The sequence below is a fragment of the Nicotiana tomentosiformis genome, chromosome 12 (assembly GCF_000390325.3).
Source record: "Nicotiana tomentosiformis chromosome 12, ASM39032v3, whole genome shotgun sequence".
NCBI classification, from domain to species: Eukaryota; Viridiplantae; Streptophyta; class Magnoliopsida; order Solanales; family Solanaceae; genus Nicotiana; species Nicotiana tomentosiformis.
This window is the reverse complement of record NC_090823.1, coordinates 123,653,578-123,673,593: the sequence shown is the minus strand read 5'-3', so window position 1 is coordinate 123,673,593 and position 20,016 is coordinate 123,653,578. Positions and strand designations below refer to the sequence as shown.

The 20,016-nt window shown below is 37.3% G+C and overlaps 1 protein-coding gene across 1 annotated transcript; it reads right to left on the bottom strand.

The window, feature by feature from the left end:
• Nucleotides 1–7,272: 7,272 nt before the first annotated feature.
• LOC138903342 (uncharacterized) lies at nucleotides 7,273–8,324 on the bottom strand. The gene is made up of 2 exons (XM_070191298.1): nucleotides 8,057–8,324; nucleotides 7,273–7,820 (listed from the first exon to the last, which is right to left on the bottom strand). Exons 1-2 carry the CDS (start codon nucleotides 8,322–8,324, stop codon nucleotides 7,273–7,275), a joined length of 816 nt encoding a protein of 271 aa, XP_070047399.1.
• Between the last annotated feature and the right edge of the window lie 11,692 nt (nucleotides 8,325–20,016).

The window sequence follows — 20,016 nt, the reverse complement described above, 5'->3', positions numbered from 1 at the left end:
TATGAGGCCAACAAACAATAACAACAACGACCCAGTAAAATCCCACTAATGGGGTCTGGGGAGGGTAGTATGTACGCAGACCTTACCCCTACCCCGAAGGAGTAGAGAGGTTGTTTCCGAAAGACCCTCATATTGCTTATGAGGCCATTTCTAGTATTGTTTTCATGTTGTGTTACGTTGATTGGATTATGTGTGTGTTGTTAGGATTGGTTTCTGGGATTCTCTGGCAGGTGGATAGGCCTAGTTATAAAGGAAACTCTGGCAAAATTTTTGGAAATTTTGGGAGTTAGTAAAAATTCAGGAAATTGAAATCGGTGAAAGAAGAGATAAGTTATGTTATGTGTTTTGGGGCGGACTCTACTTCTCATTTGAGGACTATTAATATGATGGATATCAATTGGATATGATAATAAGTGTACGAGGCATATTATAATTGATGTGGGGTCTAAGGAGAGGCCTAAGTCTAAGTCAAGATGGAAAATTTCATAATAGACTAAAGTTCCAAACGAGTACTCACAAGACCAAACTTTGGACAAGCATATATAAATAAATAAATATATATATATATATATATATATATATATATATATATAAAAGGTGTTATACAATCAACAACCTATCAAATGAAAGGTCTTTGAGTCTAGTTTCTAACACTTTAAACCATTCATCATTTGGACACTCTTATAAGAAGTTATGACAAAATTACCAAAGGCTGGAAGAATGTCATTCTGCGGTAGGATGTGCGACCGCAGAATCATTATGCGAACCGCAAAACCGATTGTGCGACCGCAAAATGGTCGCAGACCTGACCAGTGTAGCCCAGCTCTGGGCATCAGTTTTGCCATCCATTGTACGACCCTTATACCCATTGTGTGTTCCATTATGAGACCGCATACTTGAGTTCGCAGGGTCCATTTTCCTATTTTCATAAGCCGACCCCATTTTGATAAATAGGCTTTGGGGCTTATTTTGGGGCAATTATCGGATGATTTTAGTGAGAAGTGAGAGTGTCCTAGAGAGAGAAAATGGATGAAGTGCTTTGTTCATCAAAAATCTTGTTCAAGCTTTGAAATCCAACAATGAAATATCACAAAATCTTTACCCAAGAGGTAAGGTTCTATCCCCTAGTCTTCAATTTTGAGTTTGGGTAAAGATGGGTGATTGAGAGTGTGATTCTTGGATGTGAGAGTATTAGTTATACATGCATTTACCAATAAGGTTGCGGGAAGATTGTTGAGTTCAAATGGGTAAAGATTGGGTTGAAATTGGTAGAAATCTTCAAAGACTTTAATTGAGGATTTGAAAGGCAATCCGATGCCAGAATTCGATAATTTCTGTATGGTTGAACTCGTATCGGAACAGGTATTCAGATTTCATGAGTTTTTAAAATAAATAAATTTTGCATGGTTGAACTCGTGGGTCCCACTGTCGATTTTTAAAATAAATTTCGGATTTTAATCGAGAAAATTAGTAATTTCATATGGAATTAATTCCTACGATTCGTGTTGAGTATATTGAATTATTTTTTATTAGATTTGAAGCTTTCAGACACTAATTCGCGAGGCAAAAGTTTATTGGAATCTTGAACTTGGTTGCAAAGTGAGGTAAGTATCGTGGTTAACCTTGACTTGAGGGAATAGAACCCTTAAATTATTTGTTAAGTGAATTTCATGTCTAATGACGTATATGCGAGTTGACGAGTGCCTATACGAAGTTAAATTGATTGTTTGCATAATTATCTGAAAATCATAAATTATTTTAAATCATGAATTAATTATTACATTAATTATTTCTCTCAAATTCCTTGTTCAATATTATGTCTTAAATCCATGCTATAATTGTTACATGCTTATTTGAATTATGTGTCGTAATTGCTACTTGACATTTAGCATATTATATATTAAATTGCCTATTTTCTCCGTGATTTTCACAATTAATTGCTACTTGTCAGTACTTGTTTCCTAAATAAATCATAATAATTGTATACTTTATTGCCTAATAATTTCTTATTAAATATGGTATTTATTGGAGTATTTTTACATTTAAGTTGTTTAATTATATTGTTGGAGCGGATCGCACGCCACAACGGAATTAAATTGAAAGATTATATTTTTGGAGCTTGTTGCATGGCGCAAAGGATTTTATTTTAATTTTATATTGTTGGAGCGGGTTGCACGTCGCAACGGAAATAAATTGAGGGATTATGACTGCTGAATTGACTTCAATCTTTGATATGATTTATCGGTCTTACTTATATTCCTGTTATTATTATTATTATTATTAATGCGCACAGGTTAATGTAAGCGATCTTCCTTAGCCTCGTCACTACTTCCTCGAGGTTAGGATCAGCACTTACAGAGTACAGGGCCGATTGTACTCATACTACACTCTGCACTTCTTGTGCAGATACCGGAGTTGGTCCCAGCGGCGTACAATAGATTTGTTTGGATTCAATTATTCACAGGAGACTTGAGGTATGATTGCATGGCGTACGCAGTTCTGAAGTCCCCTTCCACTTTATCGTAGCTATGTATTTCTTTCAGGCAACTTCATTTTCATTCCGACCTTTATTTGTATTATTCTAGTAGCTCGTGCACTTGTGACACCAGTTCTGGGATGGTATTTAGACATCGCTAATATTATGGATTATTCACTTTATTTCAGACTTTATTTCCGCATTTGTTTCTTTTTTATTAATTAATTTAAAAAAGTATTTAAAAATAATTAATATTACTCTAACGTTGGCTTGCTTAGCAAGTGAAATGTTAGGCGCCATCACGGTTCCAAAGGTGGAAATTTTGGGTCGTGACATCTTGTCTTGTGTAATTTATTTCTTTTCTCTTTCAAATATTTTTTCCTCTTCTATTAGACTGGCACGTTTTCCAATAACTAGTATTAGAGCACAGACAGTGTAATTCTGGTAGAAAAGTACGGTATTGGTGCAAGTACTATTCACAAGAATAGTACGACACTATTGATAGTACCAAAATCTCCATACTTGGTTTCAATCTTTAATCAATCAAGTGACTATATGTCACACTTATACAACCTTCCCGTGGGATACGCTCCCCCGACCTTCCGCACCAGGTAACAAGGTCTGCATATCCATACCACCGGCCATACTAGTGTTGTAAGGAAAATTTTGAACCCGCAAATCAGTACAAAAATCCTCCTATACAGGACACCGTTCTCAGGTGACGCTAAAGAAAATACCAGATTACCCTAAACATCTGAATTGTTTCCTGCTCATCCGAGCTCTTGACATTCTTGTCAACACCGAACCGCAACTTCCAATTCCCATGTCGCTCAATGCACCTAACCTGCCACTATGCGAGAGGACAAGAATTTCACCATAACCTCTGAACTACTAATAGAATAAACACTTCATCATATAGAAACTTTTCACCTAACTCATTTCAGGAGAACCATTGCATCACGCGACTGGATTCCTATAACCGCATAAAATATAACTCTTCTGGGATCTATCTACACATAACGGGCCATAATAATTGAATGCCTCCAATTAACTCAAATTACGATGGTCGTCAAACCTCGCACGTACCACCACAAATCACTTGTATAACTTAACACGCTAAAGGAACTGATCATTGCCACCACCATGCTGATTCCCACATTGCTAACTGAACCAACTTCTTCTAATTTACTTTGGACTTGCCCTAGAAATAATAATAGTTCCATTAAAACATAACGAACTCAATCTGCACTCATCCTGAGTGACCCCATTTCACGAGACCACATTGTCTCAAAATCCACGAAATATGTCATACCCACCTTGCGCGCACATTCGCATCTTCAATTGGTACACCCATTCTGATAATTCCTCTACGAATCTGAAGTTATTTTCTCCCATATCTCCAATGTTGCACCGTAGACTGATGATAACATAGAACACTCCAAGTCCCTTTCATAATCCACTGCAAAAGCTTGATACTTAACCACACCACGGACTCGAAACCCTTGGGGACCTCACTTTAACCTTTTGAACCCACTAGGACCGTTGTTGAGAGTCACCCACTCTGACTTGGTCACGGATATAATCAACTCCAAGGATCTTCTAGCACGTGAACACCCTCTCAAAGAAGCAACAGGCTGAATTCCTTTCCTTGTACATCGCATCCACACGAAGCATAAACTCCGAGTCTTTCCAAAACCTGAACATGAATCGATAAGGCCAACTGTAGCACAGATTCCTCAAATACTTTGCTCAAATCACCATTGATGTTCTCTTTACTTAATTGCAATAACCCACCAATATGTCGATAACCAGAAACCTCACAAGTAGATAACCATGCAATCCAATTGTACTCGGTGGGGCTCTCCCACTTAGCTTGAAGCTACTAGTACATAACCCTGGAGCCTACCAAGATTCCTTCTTCCTCACTGACATGACCTCGCGCAATCGACCCGCCAAATTCCTCGAAATCTTCGTGTTAACCATTTCATGAACGCTCTGAATCCCTAGCCACATTCACATGTTCGACCTTATATCGGGTAGCTAGTAGAATCCTTCGTAGAAGCTTCGTCAACACCACACGACCGCTAACCTTCTCACAGGAGATAACCTACATGTGGAAATTACATGCCGACATCTTCCGACAATACTGCACCGAGTACAATTACCACGAAACCAATAAACCATCCTGAGCCGATGCTCATTCACCAACTGTACAAGTCCGTTCACTTTTTATTGACATCAACTAAAGGTGGGACGATACATTCCAATCCAAAGTCATGTTGCATCCCTCTTCATATTAAGTAACTCCCTCCTGTCACACCCAATGTTCCTCAATATAGCAGCCAATATTCCAAATTAATCCCGTAGACCTAGTCACTATCCACCATAAATCCCAAATCACTCTAACTTCCCCAAGGCGTGTGGCTATCCTACCACAGAACCCGTATGCTACTCTGCCACTCTCCCTCTTTGGTCAAACCCTCTCCTTTAAGCAACTACTTGACTTATGTTTCTCACATATGGCCTTCTAGAATTTTAACCACCGCAAGACACCTCCCACATGTCCTTCCTCATCCTTCGCTGCCCAGTTGTTACCTTAAATCAAAATCTATCTCTGTAGCACTTGAACCAATTGATCACTACCAACTTTAAACCTTTCTGAAGAACACCTTTCTCGAGCCCTCAACACTAGAAACACCGATTAGATTCCAAAATCGCTAAACCCCATTATTTCTGACAACCGCTTCTCCGGCACCATTTCACAATACCCCGCCCCGAAGGCGAGTTGAAGAAGACCACAACACCAGCAAACTTAACTCATCCAATCAAGGATGACAACACCACATCACAGATGAAAATTTTGCCGCGCTCGAAATACCAAGTCTCGTTACTCCATCAACCCAAACCTGAACGTTCGTAGTCTGATTGCCTCTCCTCCGAGGAACTAAATGCTGAACCTCTAAGCCGTGAAATGAGAAGTCCTTCTATTAAGTCGTTTAATGTCGCGATCCATAGATAAGAACCCTACCATTACACCAACACTATGCGTTAGCAACGCACGAATCATCATAACAATCAGTGTCAAATCTCAAACTATAGGCAATACCGATACTGAGCTGAAATGACAGAACGGCCTTCCGCAAGGCGATGATAATAGCCCAATAAAATACACAGGTAGAAACATCCCGCACCACATCTGTAGTACCATTACAATTTCCTCAATCCCCAATTTATAACAAGCATTTTATGTCGTATAAGATTGAATGGGAAGGAAATGAAGGCATAAGCCTCAAAGGAATCAGATCGTACGATGAGTAATCAAGAAGGGAAGTGCTCCTAACAGCCCTGTAGCCTCTTGAAGATAAGTACAGACGTCTCTGTACCGATCCTCAAGACTCTACTAGACTTGCTCATGACTTGTGAGACATAAGTGAACCTGGCTCTGATACCACGTTGTCACGACCCAAAATCCATTAAAGGTCGTGATGGCGCCTAATACCACTGACAGGTAAGCCAACAATAAACTTTTAACTTAATTACTCATTTTAGTATTTTTGAAATCAAATTTCCTTCAATTAAATAGTAAAAGATAAAATATACAAAGTAAATGGCAATATTTTTAAAACTTTAATACAGAACAACCCAAAAGCATTCCCAGAACCCGATGTCACGAATGCATGAGCATCTACTAGGAAGTAACTAAAATACAATATGTATCCGGAATACAAATTAGACAGGAAAAATACAAATAACTCTGGAGGAGACTCTGTTGGCTGCGGATCATAACATGAAATGCAGCTCGCGGCAATTCCCCACATCATCCGTGCCTCCGTGCCCAAAGGGCCACCGGACATAAAAGTACCTACACAAAATGTGCAGCAAGTATAGTATGAGTATGTAAATCCATGTGTACCCAGTAAGTATCTAGCCTAACCCCGGAGGAGTAGTGACGAGGGGTCGACATCGACACGCACTAGTTGTCCAATAATATCATGTACAGTAAGGAGATGCACAAATACAAGGCAGAGTAAATAAATGAAATAAACAAGTGTAAATATGTGGTATAATTAACCTCCTTACAATAAACTCAAGCTCTTAATTAGCAAATTCCCCCTCACCAAATAGGTTGTTATAATTCGAATCAGGGAAAATTCACAGATACTCTGACTTCTTGCCAAATATTACGCATGATTCTATGAGGATACTTTTATAGGAATGTTGAGGCATACAGCCCGATCCCTGATAAACATTAAATTGTGCACTGCCGAGAGTCGAATGGCACGAACCATAGATGCATCTATTAAACTTCTGAGGCGAATGACCCGCTCCCATGAGAGTGTGGTAGATAAATCCTACCGAGTTGAACGGCCCGATCCCATTAGAATGAGAATTTTAAACGGGTCCTTGACCCCCACTCACGAATGAACATGTGAGTTATATATTTAAGGAAATTTATTCGATGACAACGCATAACGCGCGAGAAATCCGTAAGGGGAACACCATTATACTGTGGAAAATCATAAAACTCTCGAAAACTCTACAATAGCAAGTCCATCACTCTACGCATGTCTAGTTTCAATATCCTGCTCTGGCAGAAGGCCTGGAAGCTCATCGAGAAACTCATTAATCACCGGGATAGATTGAAGGGTCGGTGACTCTGCTTTCACATCCTGTACCCGAACTAAGTGATAAATATAGCCCTTTCCGATCATCTTCCTTGCCTTGATATAGGAAACAAATCTGCCTCTCGGCAATGCAGTATTAACTTTCCACTCTAGAACTGGCTCCCCTGGAAACTAGAACCGAACCATCTTTGAACTACAATCAACGTTAGCATAACAAGAAGCCAACCAATCCATACCCATTATGACATCAAATTCTACCATATCTAGCTCAATCAGATCTGCTACTGTAGAACGACTAAGAACTACTACTACACAATCTCTATATACCCGTCTAGCAATCAGTGGATCCCCAACAGGTGTAGACACCTCAAAAGGTTTAATCAACTCAGGTTCTATCCCAAACTTGCTAGCAACGAACAGAGTGACATACGATAAGGTGGAACCTGGATCAATCAATGTATATACATCATATGAGGAGACTGATAATATACCCATAACAACATCAGGTGACGACTCCTGATCCTGCCGACCTGCTAATGCATAAACGCAATTCCGAGGATTGCTCGAGCTAGATGCTCCACTTCTACCTCTACCACGACCGGTTGGTGCCTGTGAACCTTGCCCCGGGAGGTGTACTGATGATGACGAACCAGCTACAGATCCCACTGGCTGAACTATACATGCACCACCTCTCGTGGGACAATCTCTCATAATGTGGCCTGGATAACCACAAGTATAACAAACACTCAACCCCACGAGGCACTGCCCGACATACTGCTTACGCCTCATCTGAGTTGGCATACCCCAATATTGAGAACTAGAGGCCCTAGAACTCTGACTGGGCCCTGGATAGGTGGAACGATCAAATCTCCTACCGGTAAACTAAGGGGTGCACTTGCCGATGGCTGGGCCAGATACCTCGGGTACTGCTATCTATGACCACCTAGAAACTCACCAGAAGGACATGAATATCCCACTCTCTTACTCTGGCCCCTATCATGATCGACCCTATGCTTCTGCTTAGGCTCCTCTACACCCTGAGCGTATGCCTGAATACGAGAAATATCAATTCCTGGATGAAGTGAGACCGACATACAGTCATTAAGCAGGTACGACTCCAACCCAATCACGAACCGGTGAACCCGATCCTCCATCTTAGCTACAATAGTGGGAGCATACCTAGCCAAAGAATCAAACTGAAGGTTGTACTCTCGAAAACTCATATTACCCTGCTGAAGGGCCAAGAACCTATAAACTCTGGCCCGTCTAAGCTCTTGTGGAAAATAATGACGAAGAAAAGCCTCTATAAACTCCTATCATACTGTTGAAAGGGCATCCTCACCTATGGACAAGTCCTAAGACTCGTACCAATTAGTTACAACATCCCGAAGTCTATAGGAAGCTAGCTAAACTAACTCAGTCATAGTGGCATTCATTACCCTCAAAGTCCTTTGCATCCTATCAATAAATACCTGAGGGTCCTCGTTTGGATCTGCTTCAGTGAATATCGGAGGGTCCAAATTAATGAAATCATGAACCCTCACACTAATGGCCCTATATGCATGACCAATACCTACCTCCTGGCGCTGAGCCTGTGCGGTCACTAATCGAGTCAATAGGGTCAGATTGACAATGAAGGATATACAACAACATTCGGTAACAGGATCGTGGAAGATAACCAAAGGAAATTTTTGGTTCTGGCACGAGGATTTAAGAAGGGAACACTGTATGCAATTGCAATACAGAAAGATACCATAGCAACAATTGATCATGGTCGTGATATAACATTGTGGCACAGGAGGCTCGGGCATATGAGTGAGAAGGGAATGAAGTTGTTGGCATCCAAAGAAAAGCTTCCAAATCTAAAGCATATTGAATTAGGTTTGTGCGAAGATTGCATTTACGGGAAACAAAAGAGAGTTAGTTTCTCAAAGGCGGGCTGGACGCCAAAGAAAGAGAAGCTGGAACTAGTGCATACAGACGTGTGGGGACCAGCTCCTGTAACTTCTCTGGAAGGCTCACACTATTATGTCACCTTCATTGATGATTCCACAAGAAAGGTATGGGTTTATTTTCTGAAAAATAAATTTGATGTGTTTGTTACCTTTAAAATATAGAAAGCTAAAGTTGAAAATCAAACAAGTCTAAAGTTAAAATGTCTGAAGTCTGATAATGGAGGAGAGTGTGATAGTTAAGAGTTTAAAGCATTTCGCTCTGAGAATGGAATCAGAATGATCAAGACAATTCCTGGAACATCGGAACAAAATGGCATTGCTGAGAGGATGAATAGAACTATGAATGAACGAGCCTGAAGTATGAGAATATTTTCTGTATTGCCGAAGTATTTTTGGGCCGAGGATGTTAACATGACAACTTACCTCATAAACATGGGACCCTTTGTACCGCTGGATTTTGAAATTCTTGAGGAGGTATGGATGGGAACAGAGGTAACTCTGTCACATCTAAAAATTTTTGGTTGTGTTGCTTATGTGCATGTAAACTCTAATGATAGAGATAAGCTTGATCCTAAGTCCAAGAAATATTTCTGTATTGGCTATGGTGATGATAATTTTGGTTATCGATTTTGGGATGATCAGAATAGAAAGATCCTAAGACACAAGAATGTCACATTTAATGAAATTGTGATGTACAAAGACAAGCTTGAAGTAGAACCAACCAGCATTAGTAGACAGACATCTGAAACAACTGAGTTAGAAGAAATCTTAGAAAATGAAGTGGCTAGAGAGACTACAACTGGATCTAAAATTGAAGATGTCGAACTAGAAGCCGAACCTGGATCAGAATCAGAACCATAACCAGAGATAGAATCAGATGGAGAACCAGATCTGGAGTCAGGGCTTGAATCAAATTCGGGATCAGTTAATCCTGAACCTATATTAAGGAGATCTAAAAGAGTCACGAATGCTCCGGATAAGTTAACTCCCTCTCTCTCTCCACTGTTTACTTCTGGCTGGTGCTGGAGAACCAGAGTATTTTGTTGATGCAATGCAGGTGATAAGCTCTGATAAGTGGAAGCTAGCCATGAAAGAAGAGATGAATTCTCTTCAAAAGAATAAAACATGGATACTTACAGAGTTACCAAAAGGAAAAGAAGGCATTGCAAAACAAATGGGTGTACAGGGTCAAGGAAGAGCATGATGGTAAGAAGAGATACAAAGCACGATTAGTAGTAAAAGGCTTTCAGCAGAAGGAAAAGATTGACTACACCGAGATATTCTCTCATGTAGTCAAATTAACTACTATCAGGTTGGTTCTAAGTATCGTAGCTGCAGAAAATTTGCATTTGGAGCAGCTAGATGTTAAAACTGCTTTCTTGCATGGTGACCTTGAAGAAGACATCTAAATGAAGCAACTTGAAGGTTTTCAAGTTTCTGGTAAAGAAAAACTTGTGTGTAGGTTGAAGAAGAGTTTGTATGGTTTGAAACAAGCACCACGACAATGGTATAAGAAATTTGATGGATTCATGCATAATAATGGTTTCACACAATGTGAGATGGACTATTGCTATTATATCAAAAATCTTGATAAATCCTATATCATTTACTGTTGTACGTTGATGATATGCTAATTGGAAGATCTAGCATAAATGATATCAGGTTAAATAACAACTGGCAGAGGAGTTTGAAATGAAAGACTTAGGACCATCTAAGCAAATGATTGGGATGAGGATTAGCAGAAACAGGTCTGAAGATACCTTTAAATTGTCTCAAGAAAAGTACATACAGAAGGTACTAAGCAGGTTCAGTCTTCATGATGCAAATACCAGAAGCACTCCACTCGGAAGCCATCTTAATTTGTCGAAGGAGCAATCACCTAAGATATATGAAGAAAGAAAGTACATGTCCAAAGTTCCATACGCTTCAGCAGTAGAAAGTTTGATGTATGCTATGGTTTGCACTAGACCTAATATAGCCCATGCAGTTGGAATTGTCAGTAGATACATGTTAGATCCAGGAAAGGAGCATTGAGAAGGTATAAAATGGATATTGCGATATCTCAAAGGCACCTCAGGTATGACACTTTATTTTAAGAGGAGCAATATTATCTTACAAGGTTTTTCTTATGCAAATTTAGGTGGCGATCTGGATAGTCGAAAAAGTACCAAAGGCTATGTGTTCACCTTGGGTGATATTGCTATTAGGTAGATGCCAAGACTTCAGAAAAGTGTTGCTCTATCTACCACTGAAGCAGAGTACATGCCAATCTCAGAAGCTGAAAAAACGATGATTTGGCTCAAGATTTTTCTTAAAGAGATAGGTAAAAAGCAGGACAATTGTGAGCTTTTCAACGATAGCCAGAGTGCAATTCATATTGCCTAGAATCCAATTTTTCATGCAAGATCGAAGCATATTCAGTTGAGGAATCATCATATCCGAGAATTGATAAGTGAAGAACCTCTTTCCCTCCAGAAGATACCACGATCAAAGAATTCGTCAGACATGTTGACCGAAGTTGTCGGTGTTGACAAACCGAGGCTGTGCACTGCCTCAGTTTGCCTTCAATAGTGATAGCGTGAAGGCGCCACCAGAGAATAGCAAATATTTTTTTAATTTCATTCTTGATGTAACATAGGTTTGAGGGGGAGATTTATAGTAGCAAACATGTTGTTGTATGTGAAGGAATGAAAAATAGACAAAACAAAAGAAAGAAAATTCAAAAAGAGATGAACTTATGATGTAAGCGCTTACATCGACATTCTTATTATGTATGCGCTTACATCGGTATTCGTATGATATAAGCGCTTACATCGGCATTCCTATGGTGTAAGAGCTTACGCCGGCAGGGCATTCAAATGCCTATAAAATGGGTATGCATTTTCATTTGCAAATCATGCCTCAACTTCTTCTTTCTCTCTTCACTTAATAAAGAGCTTTTCTTTGTGTGGCCGTGGAGTAGGCAAAAATTATCGAACCACGTAAATCTTCTCTTGTCTTGTCTTGTGCAATTTATTACTTTTCTCTTTCAAATATTTGTTTCCCTTTTAATAGCCTGATATATTTTCCAACACGCTTGCTGCTACAAAAATTTAGCTTCCACTTCAATATTTCTTGAGATTAAAATGTTAGTCCCCTAAATGATCCTCCTTTATTTACCAATTTAACCTTATATCTAGCTCATCATTTTATTATAAATAAAAATAAATAGTACACCTTTTTAGCTCACTAATTACAATTAATAAGTCTAATCCTCACATGAATGCTTGTTAGGCTAACTAACCACAAATATCAAAATACAACACAAATTAGAATTCTATCCGTCAATAAATATGCATAACACATACTCAATTTTCTTTGAACTATTATTAGACTATATTGTTGACATATCATGTGATAAAATAAATAAAATGGCTAAAAATATCACGATACCCTGAATAAAAAAAGTTACAAATTAAGTTGTCAAAACCATCAAGGGTCTCAACAAGTCTGCAAATACTTTATCATACACATGGCTCATAAAAGGTATCTGAACATAAGAAATTTACAAGATCCATTGCAACAGTTAGAGTTAACAAGAGTTATATGCCTACTTCTAAGCTATATTCTAACAAAATAAGATAGAGAACAAGAATTTCAATAATGTTGTCTCATTTCGGCAGAGAAGCCTCTTCCATCTCTTTTCTGCAAATGTCACTCAAACCAGAAAAGCCTTTTAAAATAGAGATGTGACGGTATTTTATTGGATACAAAATTTAAAAGGAAGAAGGACTTATTAAATTCTAGTTTAAAAAGGTCATAGAAATTTTTGTGTCTATTCATTCATTAGGGTATAATGAGAAGTTTAAATTTAAATTATTTCTGATTAAGTAATATGACATTCACGTACTAAAAAAGAAAATATGACACATTAATTAGGATAGAGGAAGAACTAACAAGTAAAGTATGTAACATAGAACAGGACAAAGACATTATGTAATAGTTGTAATGGCTAAAAATAACATTGTGCCAGGGCGATTAACTTTTTATCGTCGGAACCCAATTGATCAAGCCCATGTCGCCCTTTTAACCTAATTGGTGGATTTTAAGCATCTACAATAGTTATATTAGAATCAAACCAAACCAAACCAAATTGGTTTATTATTGGTTCAATTTTATTGATTTTTCTATCAGTTTCTTTTAAAAAAGACGTGACATATAATATTAAACACATATTTATAGCAATTATATTGAATTACTTATTAAGTAAAGTTGTTAATTCTCAAGATATTTGATGATAATTGAATAATGATGAATAATTTAAGGACTCAATTAAATTAAAAAAATTATTTTTAACATGAAATAAATTCTACAAACCAAAATAGAATATAAACGATACTATAAGTGCAAAAATTAGGCTACGAACCAAGAGCGCAAAAATCAATGTGTAATGTAAAATTTTATATAGTTATAATTTCTAAATAGGTATTTATATCATCAATCTGGTTCGACCTTTTCGATTAAGTTTTGCTGAAAATTAAATAATTAGATTTTATATGTTCTTAAAACTAAAAAATCAAAATCAAATCAAATAAAGATGTCGATGTTTTTCTCCGATTTGATCTGTTCTCTGTTTAGTTCAATTTCTCGTGATCACCCTTTGTATAACATTTTATTTTATGCCAAGATAGTTAAATCAATTTTTGAAATAATTATTTTGAATATTGTATTATTGTAGTATATATATTTCATATAACTTATTTATAACATAAAGTCATCCAAAATTGGGATGCGTTCAAAAATAAAGTTTCATTTTAGTATTATTTTCACAAGTTAAAGTTTCTTTTTACTATTTTTTCCATAAGTTGGTTGTAGATTTGTAGTATTATACCGGCTGATATTTTAGAATTAGAGAGAGAGAGAGAGAGAGAGAGAGAGAGAGATAAAGGTTAGGGTTAGAAGAAAGTTTGGGTAAAGAACTTCTCCACTTCCTAATTTTTTGGGATAATCTTCTTCCTTGGCATGATAACTCTTCAACTTCGTCCATACCCACCAAACTCGTCGATACCCACCAAATAGAATTCCACAACACTGTAAAATAGAGAAAGAAACCGTGTTTTGGCGCTGGTTTTTGGGATTTTTGGCTCCAAACGAATTTCAGAATAACCACTATATATATATATGAGAAAAATGGCTGGAAAAAATACATTGCAAAGTGAAGCAAAATTTCTGAACAAGTATGTATCATTCCACCTACTCTATGTTTGAATAAGATTCAATAGATTGTAATTTGCCACAATCATATATCGAATTATTAATTCATTAATTATTTGTGGCATAGACATTGATATGCCTTTATTTTGTCTCATATGATCAATCTAGACGAGAATAAATCAATTAGAAGATTTTGAAACAGAAACTCTCTAATTTACTGTGTAGATTTATAGTTTTTAATTTATTGAGTATATTTATAGTTTTGCATGGTGTGTATTTTTACAGTTGGTGTGTGGCATACAACTAGTGAAGCATGTCTGTACTGAAGGGGAAATATCAGGGATTATCAGAGTAGGCATCTATTTTGTATATATATATATATTGACGTTTTCTGTCTGGTTTTGAGGGAAGAGTGGATGGAATGTGGAAATATGGTATTAAAGCTTCTGTTTGAGTCAAATCATGCTTCTTGGTGGCACATAGGAATTTGTTTGATCGGATAATGACATTTTAAATTCAGATAAACTGAACCAATGTATTTTAAGGTGAATATTCTGTAGGGTAATTTATATTTTTGTTGAAACTAGTAAACATTTCTTCACTAAGCTCAATCTTTGATAGACGCACAACTTCGTTTAACTCTGCAGCAAGTATAAGTTTTTGAAAACATAGTTTATGTGGCTTAAAATTTGAAAAATTCCTGCATAAATAGATCTTTGGTATGTTATACTAATTACTTAAGTCGGCTAGTGATGCTTCAATAGTTCAATAAATACTAGGAGAAGAAGATAGTAAACTCTTATTAGGAAATGATGTGCATCAAGCTTTCCAGATTGATGATTTATGTTCTTTTTGAATTCCTTTAGTTATTTCTAACTTTTGGTTTGTTAAACTAATAGATTTTACATCTAATGAATATACTAAAATTATATAGTATTTTTTGTAGAATTCTACAAATCAATGGCACCAGGCGGACGTGTATGTACAAACCACAATTACAGGTGCTTCTACTCAAGCAAGCCGATCATCTGATCCATCAAATAGTAATAATCCTACTCCTAATACAGGTAATACTTACCTTTTATTATATTGACTGAAGGGTATCTATTAGTTATTGTTTGTTCTCTTTTTTTCTAATGCTTATTGCTCATTGTTGTCAATATACTCCTATTTTTTGTTGTTTACTCTTATGGATCCTTTTTTTTGGTTGTTCTGTGAATTCCTTGTTGCTTTTCTATATGCAACAAGTATATCCTGCACTTTCTAATTCATACTTTTGGTAGTACTATTTTTATTAAAACCTTTGCTGTAAAATTGAAGTAATTTCTTATGGTTAGGTCAATTCCATTGCAATTCGAAGGTATATCGGGGATTTTCATTTCTGTGGAAGTCCATTATCTGATAAATTACATTGAACCCATTCTTTTTTATTGGTTTTAGTAGATACAAAGGGTAGCCAAGAACTTTACACCTAATGCAATATTATTCTTGAGTTCATCTTTAAAAACAAACGGATTGTGTTTAAAAGAGGGGATATAAACAAAGTTTCTGATTGTCTCCCAATAAGAAGTTGCAACAAATTCTTACTTTCCTCGACTGGAAAGAAATAGCTATCTTTATATTACAGCATCTAGGATTCTTTTGTGTTCATTTAGAATTCTTTTAGCATCTAAGTTCGAATGATTTTTTTAATGATACAGCGAAGATCGAGCTCCACCAGATTATCAACTTTGGGTACACTAAACTTCACACTATTTTTTTTTTCTCATTTTTATTTTTTTGTATCACAATTCAATTATTTGTTTCACCAATTAAACTCTACGTTTAACAAGAAGTTGTAGTTTATACCAATTATATTTTATTTATACCATGATACCATAAAATATTAATTAAATCTTAATTTTTTTCTCTATCTTTTATACAGGTATATGAAGGTAAATATTGGATCAAGACTAATTGCAAGTGAAGTGCCATTGCATTCCTCCACTTCTCAGTCCTAGTTTAGGAGTAATATTTAGTATATCTCAATTCTCATTTAGACTTTTATGTTGGACAGATTTACTTTAATTATGTTTCTTTTAATTTGAGGAGCTTTTATCTCAATATAGTTTTAATATTAGTGTAATGACCCGGCTGGTCGTTTTGAGTATTACAGCCCTGTTCCCCTATTTACGGCTCAATTTATGCTTTACAGTTGTTATGTGACTTGTATGGGTGATTGGTTCGGGTCCGGTGAGGTTTTTGGAATGAATTGGAACACTTAGTTCCAAGGTTAAAGCTTAAATTAAAATAGTGATCGGATGTCGACTTATGTGTAAACAACCTCGGAATAAAGTTTTGATGATTTCAATAGTTCCGTATGGTGATTTCGGACGTAGGAGTTTGTCCGAAAAATTATTTGGAGGCTCGTAGCTAAATTAGGCTTGAAATGGCTAAAACAGAAATTTAAGTTTGGAAGTTTGACCGGAGAGTTGACATTTTGATATCGGAGTCGGAATCCAGTTCTAAAAATTTTCATTACTCTGTTATGTCATTTATGACTTGTTTGCAAAATTTGAGGTCAATCAGAATTGATTTGTTTGGTTTCGGCGTCGAATGTAGAAGTTGAAAATTCTTAAGTTTCATTAAGCTTGAATTGGGGTATGATTCGTGGTTTTAGCGGTGTTTGATGTGATTTGAGGTTTCGACTAAGTTCGTATAATATTTTAGGACTTGTTGATGTATTTGGTTGATGTCCCGAGTGCTTCGGGTTAGTTTCGGATGGTTAACGGATCGAAATTTGGACTTAAACATTTGTTGGGATTTTTCTGATACATGTATCTAGTTTCCTTCAATCGGGGGCAGCGATCGGGGGAAGCATCCAGGGGCAGTGATCGGGGGCAGCGATCGGGGGCAGGCCTGGAGAGGCGATTTTTGAGAGATTTTCAAGAAAAACATCGGGGTAACTGATTCTAACTCCGATTTGGTCAACATACACAAATATATCATTGTTTTCATAATTTAATTAGTGTTTTGTGATGAAAATTTGGGGAAAATTGTAGAAAATTCATAAAACGAATTTTTGAGATTTCGATGTCGATTTGGAGTCGGATTTGAGTGAAACTAGTATGGTTGGACTCGTAATTGAATGGGTTGTCGGATTTCGAGAGTTTCATCGGATTCCGATACTTGGGCCCCATGAGCGATTTTTGAGTTAAATTTAGGATCTTTATTGAAAAATTAGTATTTCCATATGGAATTAATTCCAATGAATTGTATTGACTGAATCGAATTAATTATAACTAGATTCCTGGCTTTTGGAGACCGATTCGCGAGGCAAGGGCATAGTGGAGTAAGAAATTATATGGTTTGAGGTAAGTAATATTTATAAACTTGGTTTTGAGGGTATGATTTTCATACAACGAATTTTTGAGATTTCGATGTCGATTTGGAGTCGGATTTGAGTGAAACTAGTATGGTTGGACTCGTAATTGAATGGGTTGTCGGATTTTGAGAGTTTTGTCTAATTCCGATACTTGGGCCCCATGAGCGGTTTTTGAGTTAAATTTTGGATTTTTATTGAAAAATTAATATTTTCATATGGAATTAATACCAATGAATTGTATTGACTGAATCGAATTAATTATGACTAGATTCGTTACTTTTGGAGACCGATTAGCGAGGCAAGGGCATAGCGAAGTAAGAAATTACACGGTTTGAGGTAAGTAATATTTATAAACTTGGTTCTGAGGGTATGAATCCCCGAATTTGGTGTTATATAAATTGTTTGGAGGTGACACACACGATAGGTGATGAGCGTGTGGACGTGCACCATAGAAATTGTGATTTGAATAAATCCTGTGAAGTTGTAAAATTAAAGAATCATGTTATTATCTGAACATTTTCCACGTGTTAGGGAAATTGAGCTGAGGCTCTTATTAATGATCATGTTTAGGCTACGTGCCGATATTTTGGGACCTATAGGGTCGTGTTGCTGTTGAATTAATTATTTTAAAAATATACATTTCACACTCAGTCATATTCGTACATTGTGAGGATAATTATGGGATCGCGTTGCGCGCCGTAGCAAGCCATATTGGCTTTATATATATTATTATTATATGGATCGGGGCTGCCCGCCTGCAGTAGGCCTTATATGCTTTATTACTATTGTAACGACCCGGCCGGTCATTTTGAGTATTACAACCCTATTTTCCCATTTACTGCTCAAATTATATTTTACAGTTATTGTGTGACTTGCCGGGGTAATTTGGTTCGGGTCCGGTGAGGTTTTGGAATGAATTGGATTACTTAGTTTCAAGGTTTAAAGTTTAAGTTAAAATAGTGATCGGATATCGACTTATATTTAAACGACCTTGAAATACAGTTTTGATGATTTCAATAGCTCCGTATGGTGATTTTGGACTTCGGAGCGTGTCCGAAAAGTTATTTGGAGTTCCGTAGTGGAATTAGGCTTGAAATGCCGAAAGTTGAATTTTTGGATGTTGGACCGGGGGATTGACTTTTTGATATCGGGGTCGGAATCCGATTCTGAAAATTGAAATAGGTCCGTAATTTATAATGTGACTTGTGTGCAAAATTTGAAGTCATTCCGGATTGATTTGATGTATTTCGGCACACGATATAGAATTTAAAGTTTCAAAGTTCAATGATTTCGAATTTAGGTGTGATTCGTTGTTTCAATGTTATTAGGTGTGATTTGAGGCATCGAATAGGTCTGTATTATGTTATAGGACTTGTTGGTATAATTGGTTGAGGTCCCGGGGGCCTCGGGTGAGTTTCAGATGGTTAACGGATCAAATTTGGACTTAAGGAAATGTTGGAATTGCTGCCTACTGGTGTGATCGCACCTGCAAATATTTTATTCGCAGGTGCGAAGCCGCATGTGCGTAAAATAAACCGCAGAAGCGGCCAAGAGTGGGACTGGGTAGTGCTCGCAGGTACAAGGAATTTGCCGCATCTGCGAGGCCGCATGTGCGAAGGTGTTGGCGCAGATGCGAACTGGGGCTGGCCTGGGGAGAACGCAGGTGCGAAGGATTTGCGCATCTGCGAGCCCGCATATGCGAGGTTTTGGAAGGTTGACATTGTCCATAGGCACGTAATTTGTTCCGTAAATGCGGATGCGCAGGTGCGAGCCCATGCACCGCAGGTGCGAGCCCAGGCACCGCAGGTGCGAGCCCAGGTACCGCAGGTGCGGAAATTCCTGGGCAGTGTTTAAAACGAGGGTTCTGAGATTTATTTTCTCATTTAGGACATTTTGGAGCTCGGTTTGAGCGATTTTGGAGAGGAATATTTTCACACAACTTGGGATAAGTGTTCTTAACCCCCTTGTGATTATATTCCATAAATTAATCTTCATTTTTGGTGTGAGATTATTGAATCTTTAAGAGAAATAGAAGGAAATTTTTATAATGTCACGAAACGAAATTTTCAAGTTTGAATACCGATTTAGAGTTGGATTTGAGTTAAAGTAGTATGGTTGAACTTGTAATTGGATGGGTTATCGTATTTTGTGAGTTTCGTCGGATTTTGAGACGTGGGCCCCACAGGTGATTTTTGGGGCGTAATTTCGGATTTTGTAAAAAATATTAGCATTTTGATATGGAATTAAGTCATATAAATTGTGTGGACTGAATCAAATTAATTGTGGTAGATTCGAGCCGTTCGGGAGTTGATACGCGCATAATGGGATTTCTGAAACATTGTTTAGCTTACTCGACATTGGATTCGGCTTGTTCGAGGTAAGTAACTCTTTTAATCTTGGAGT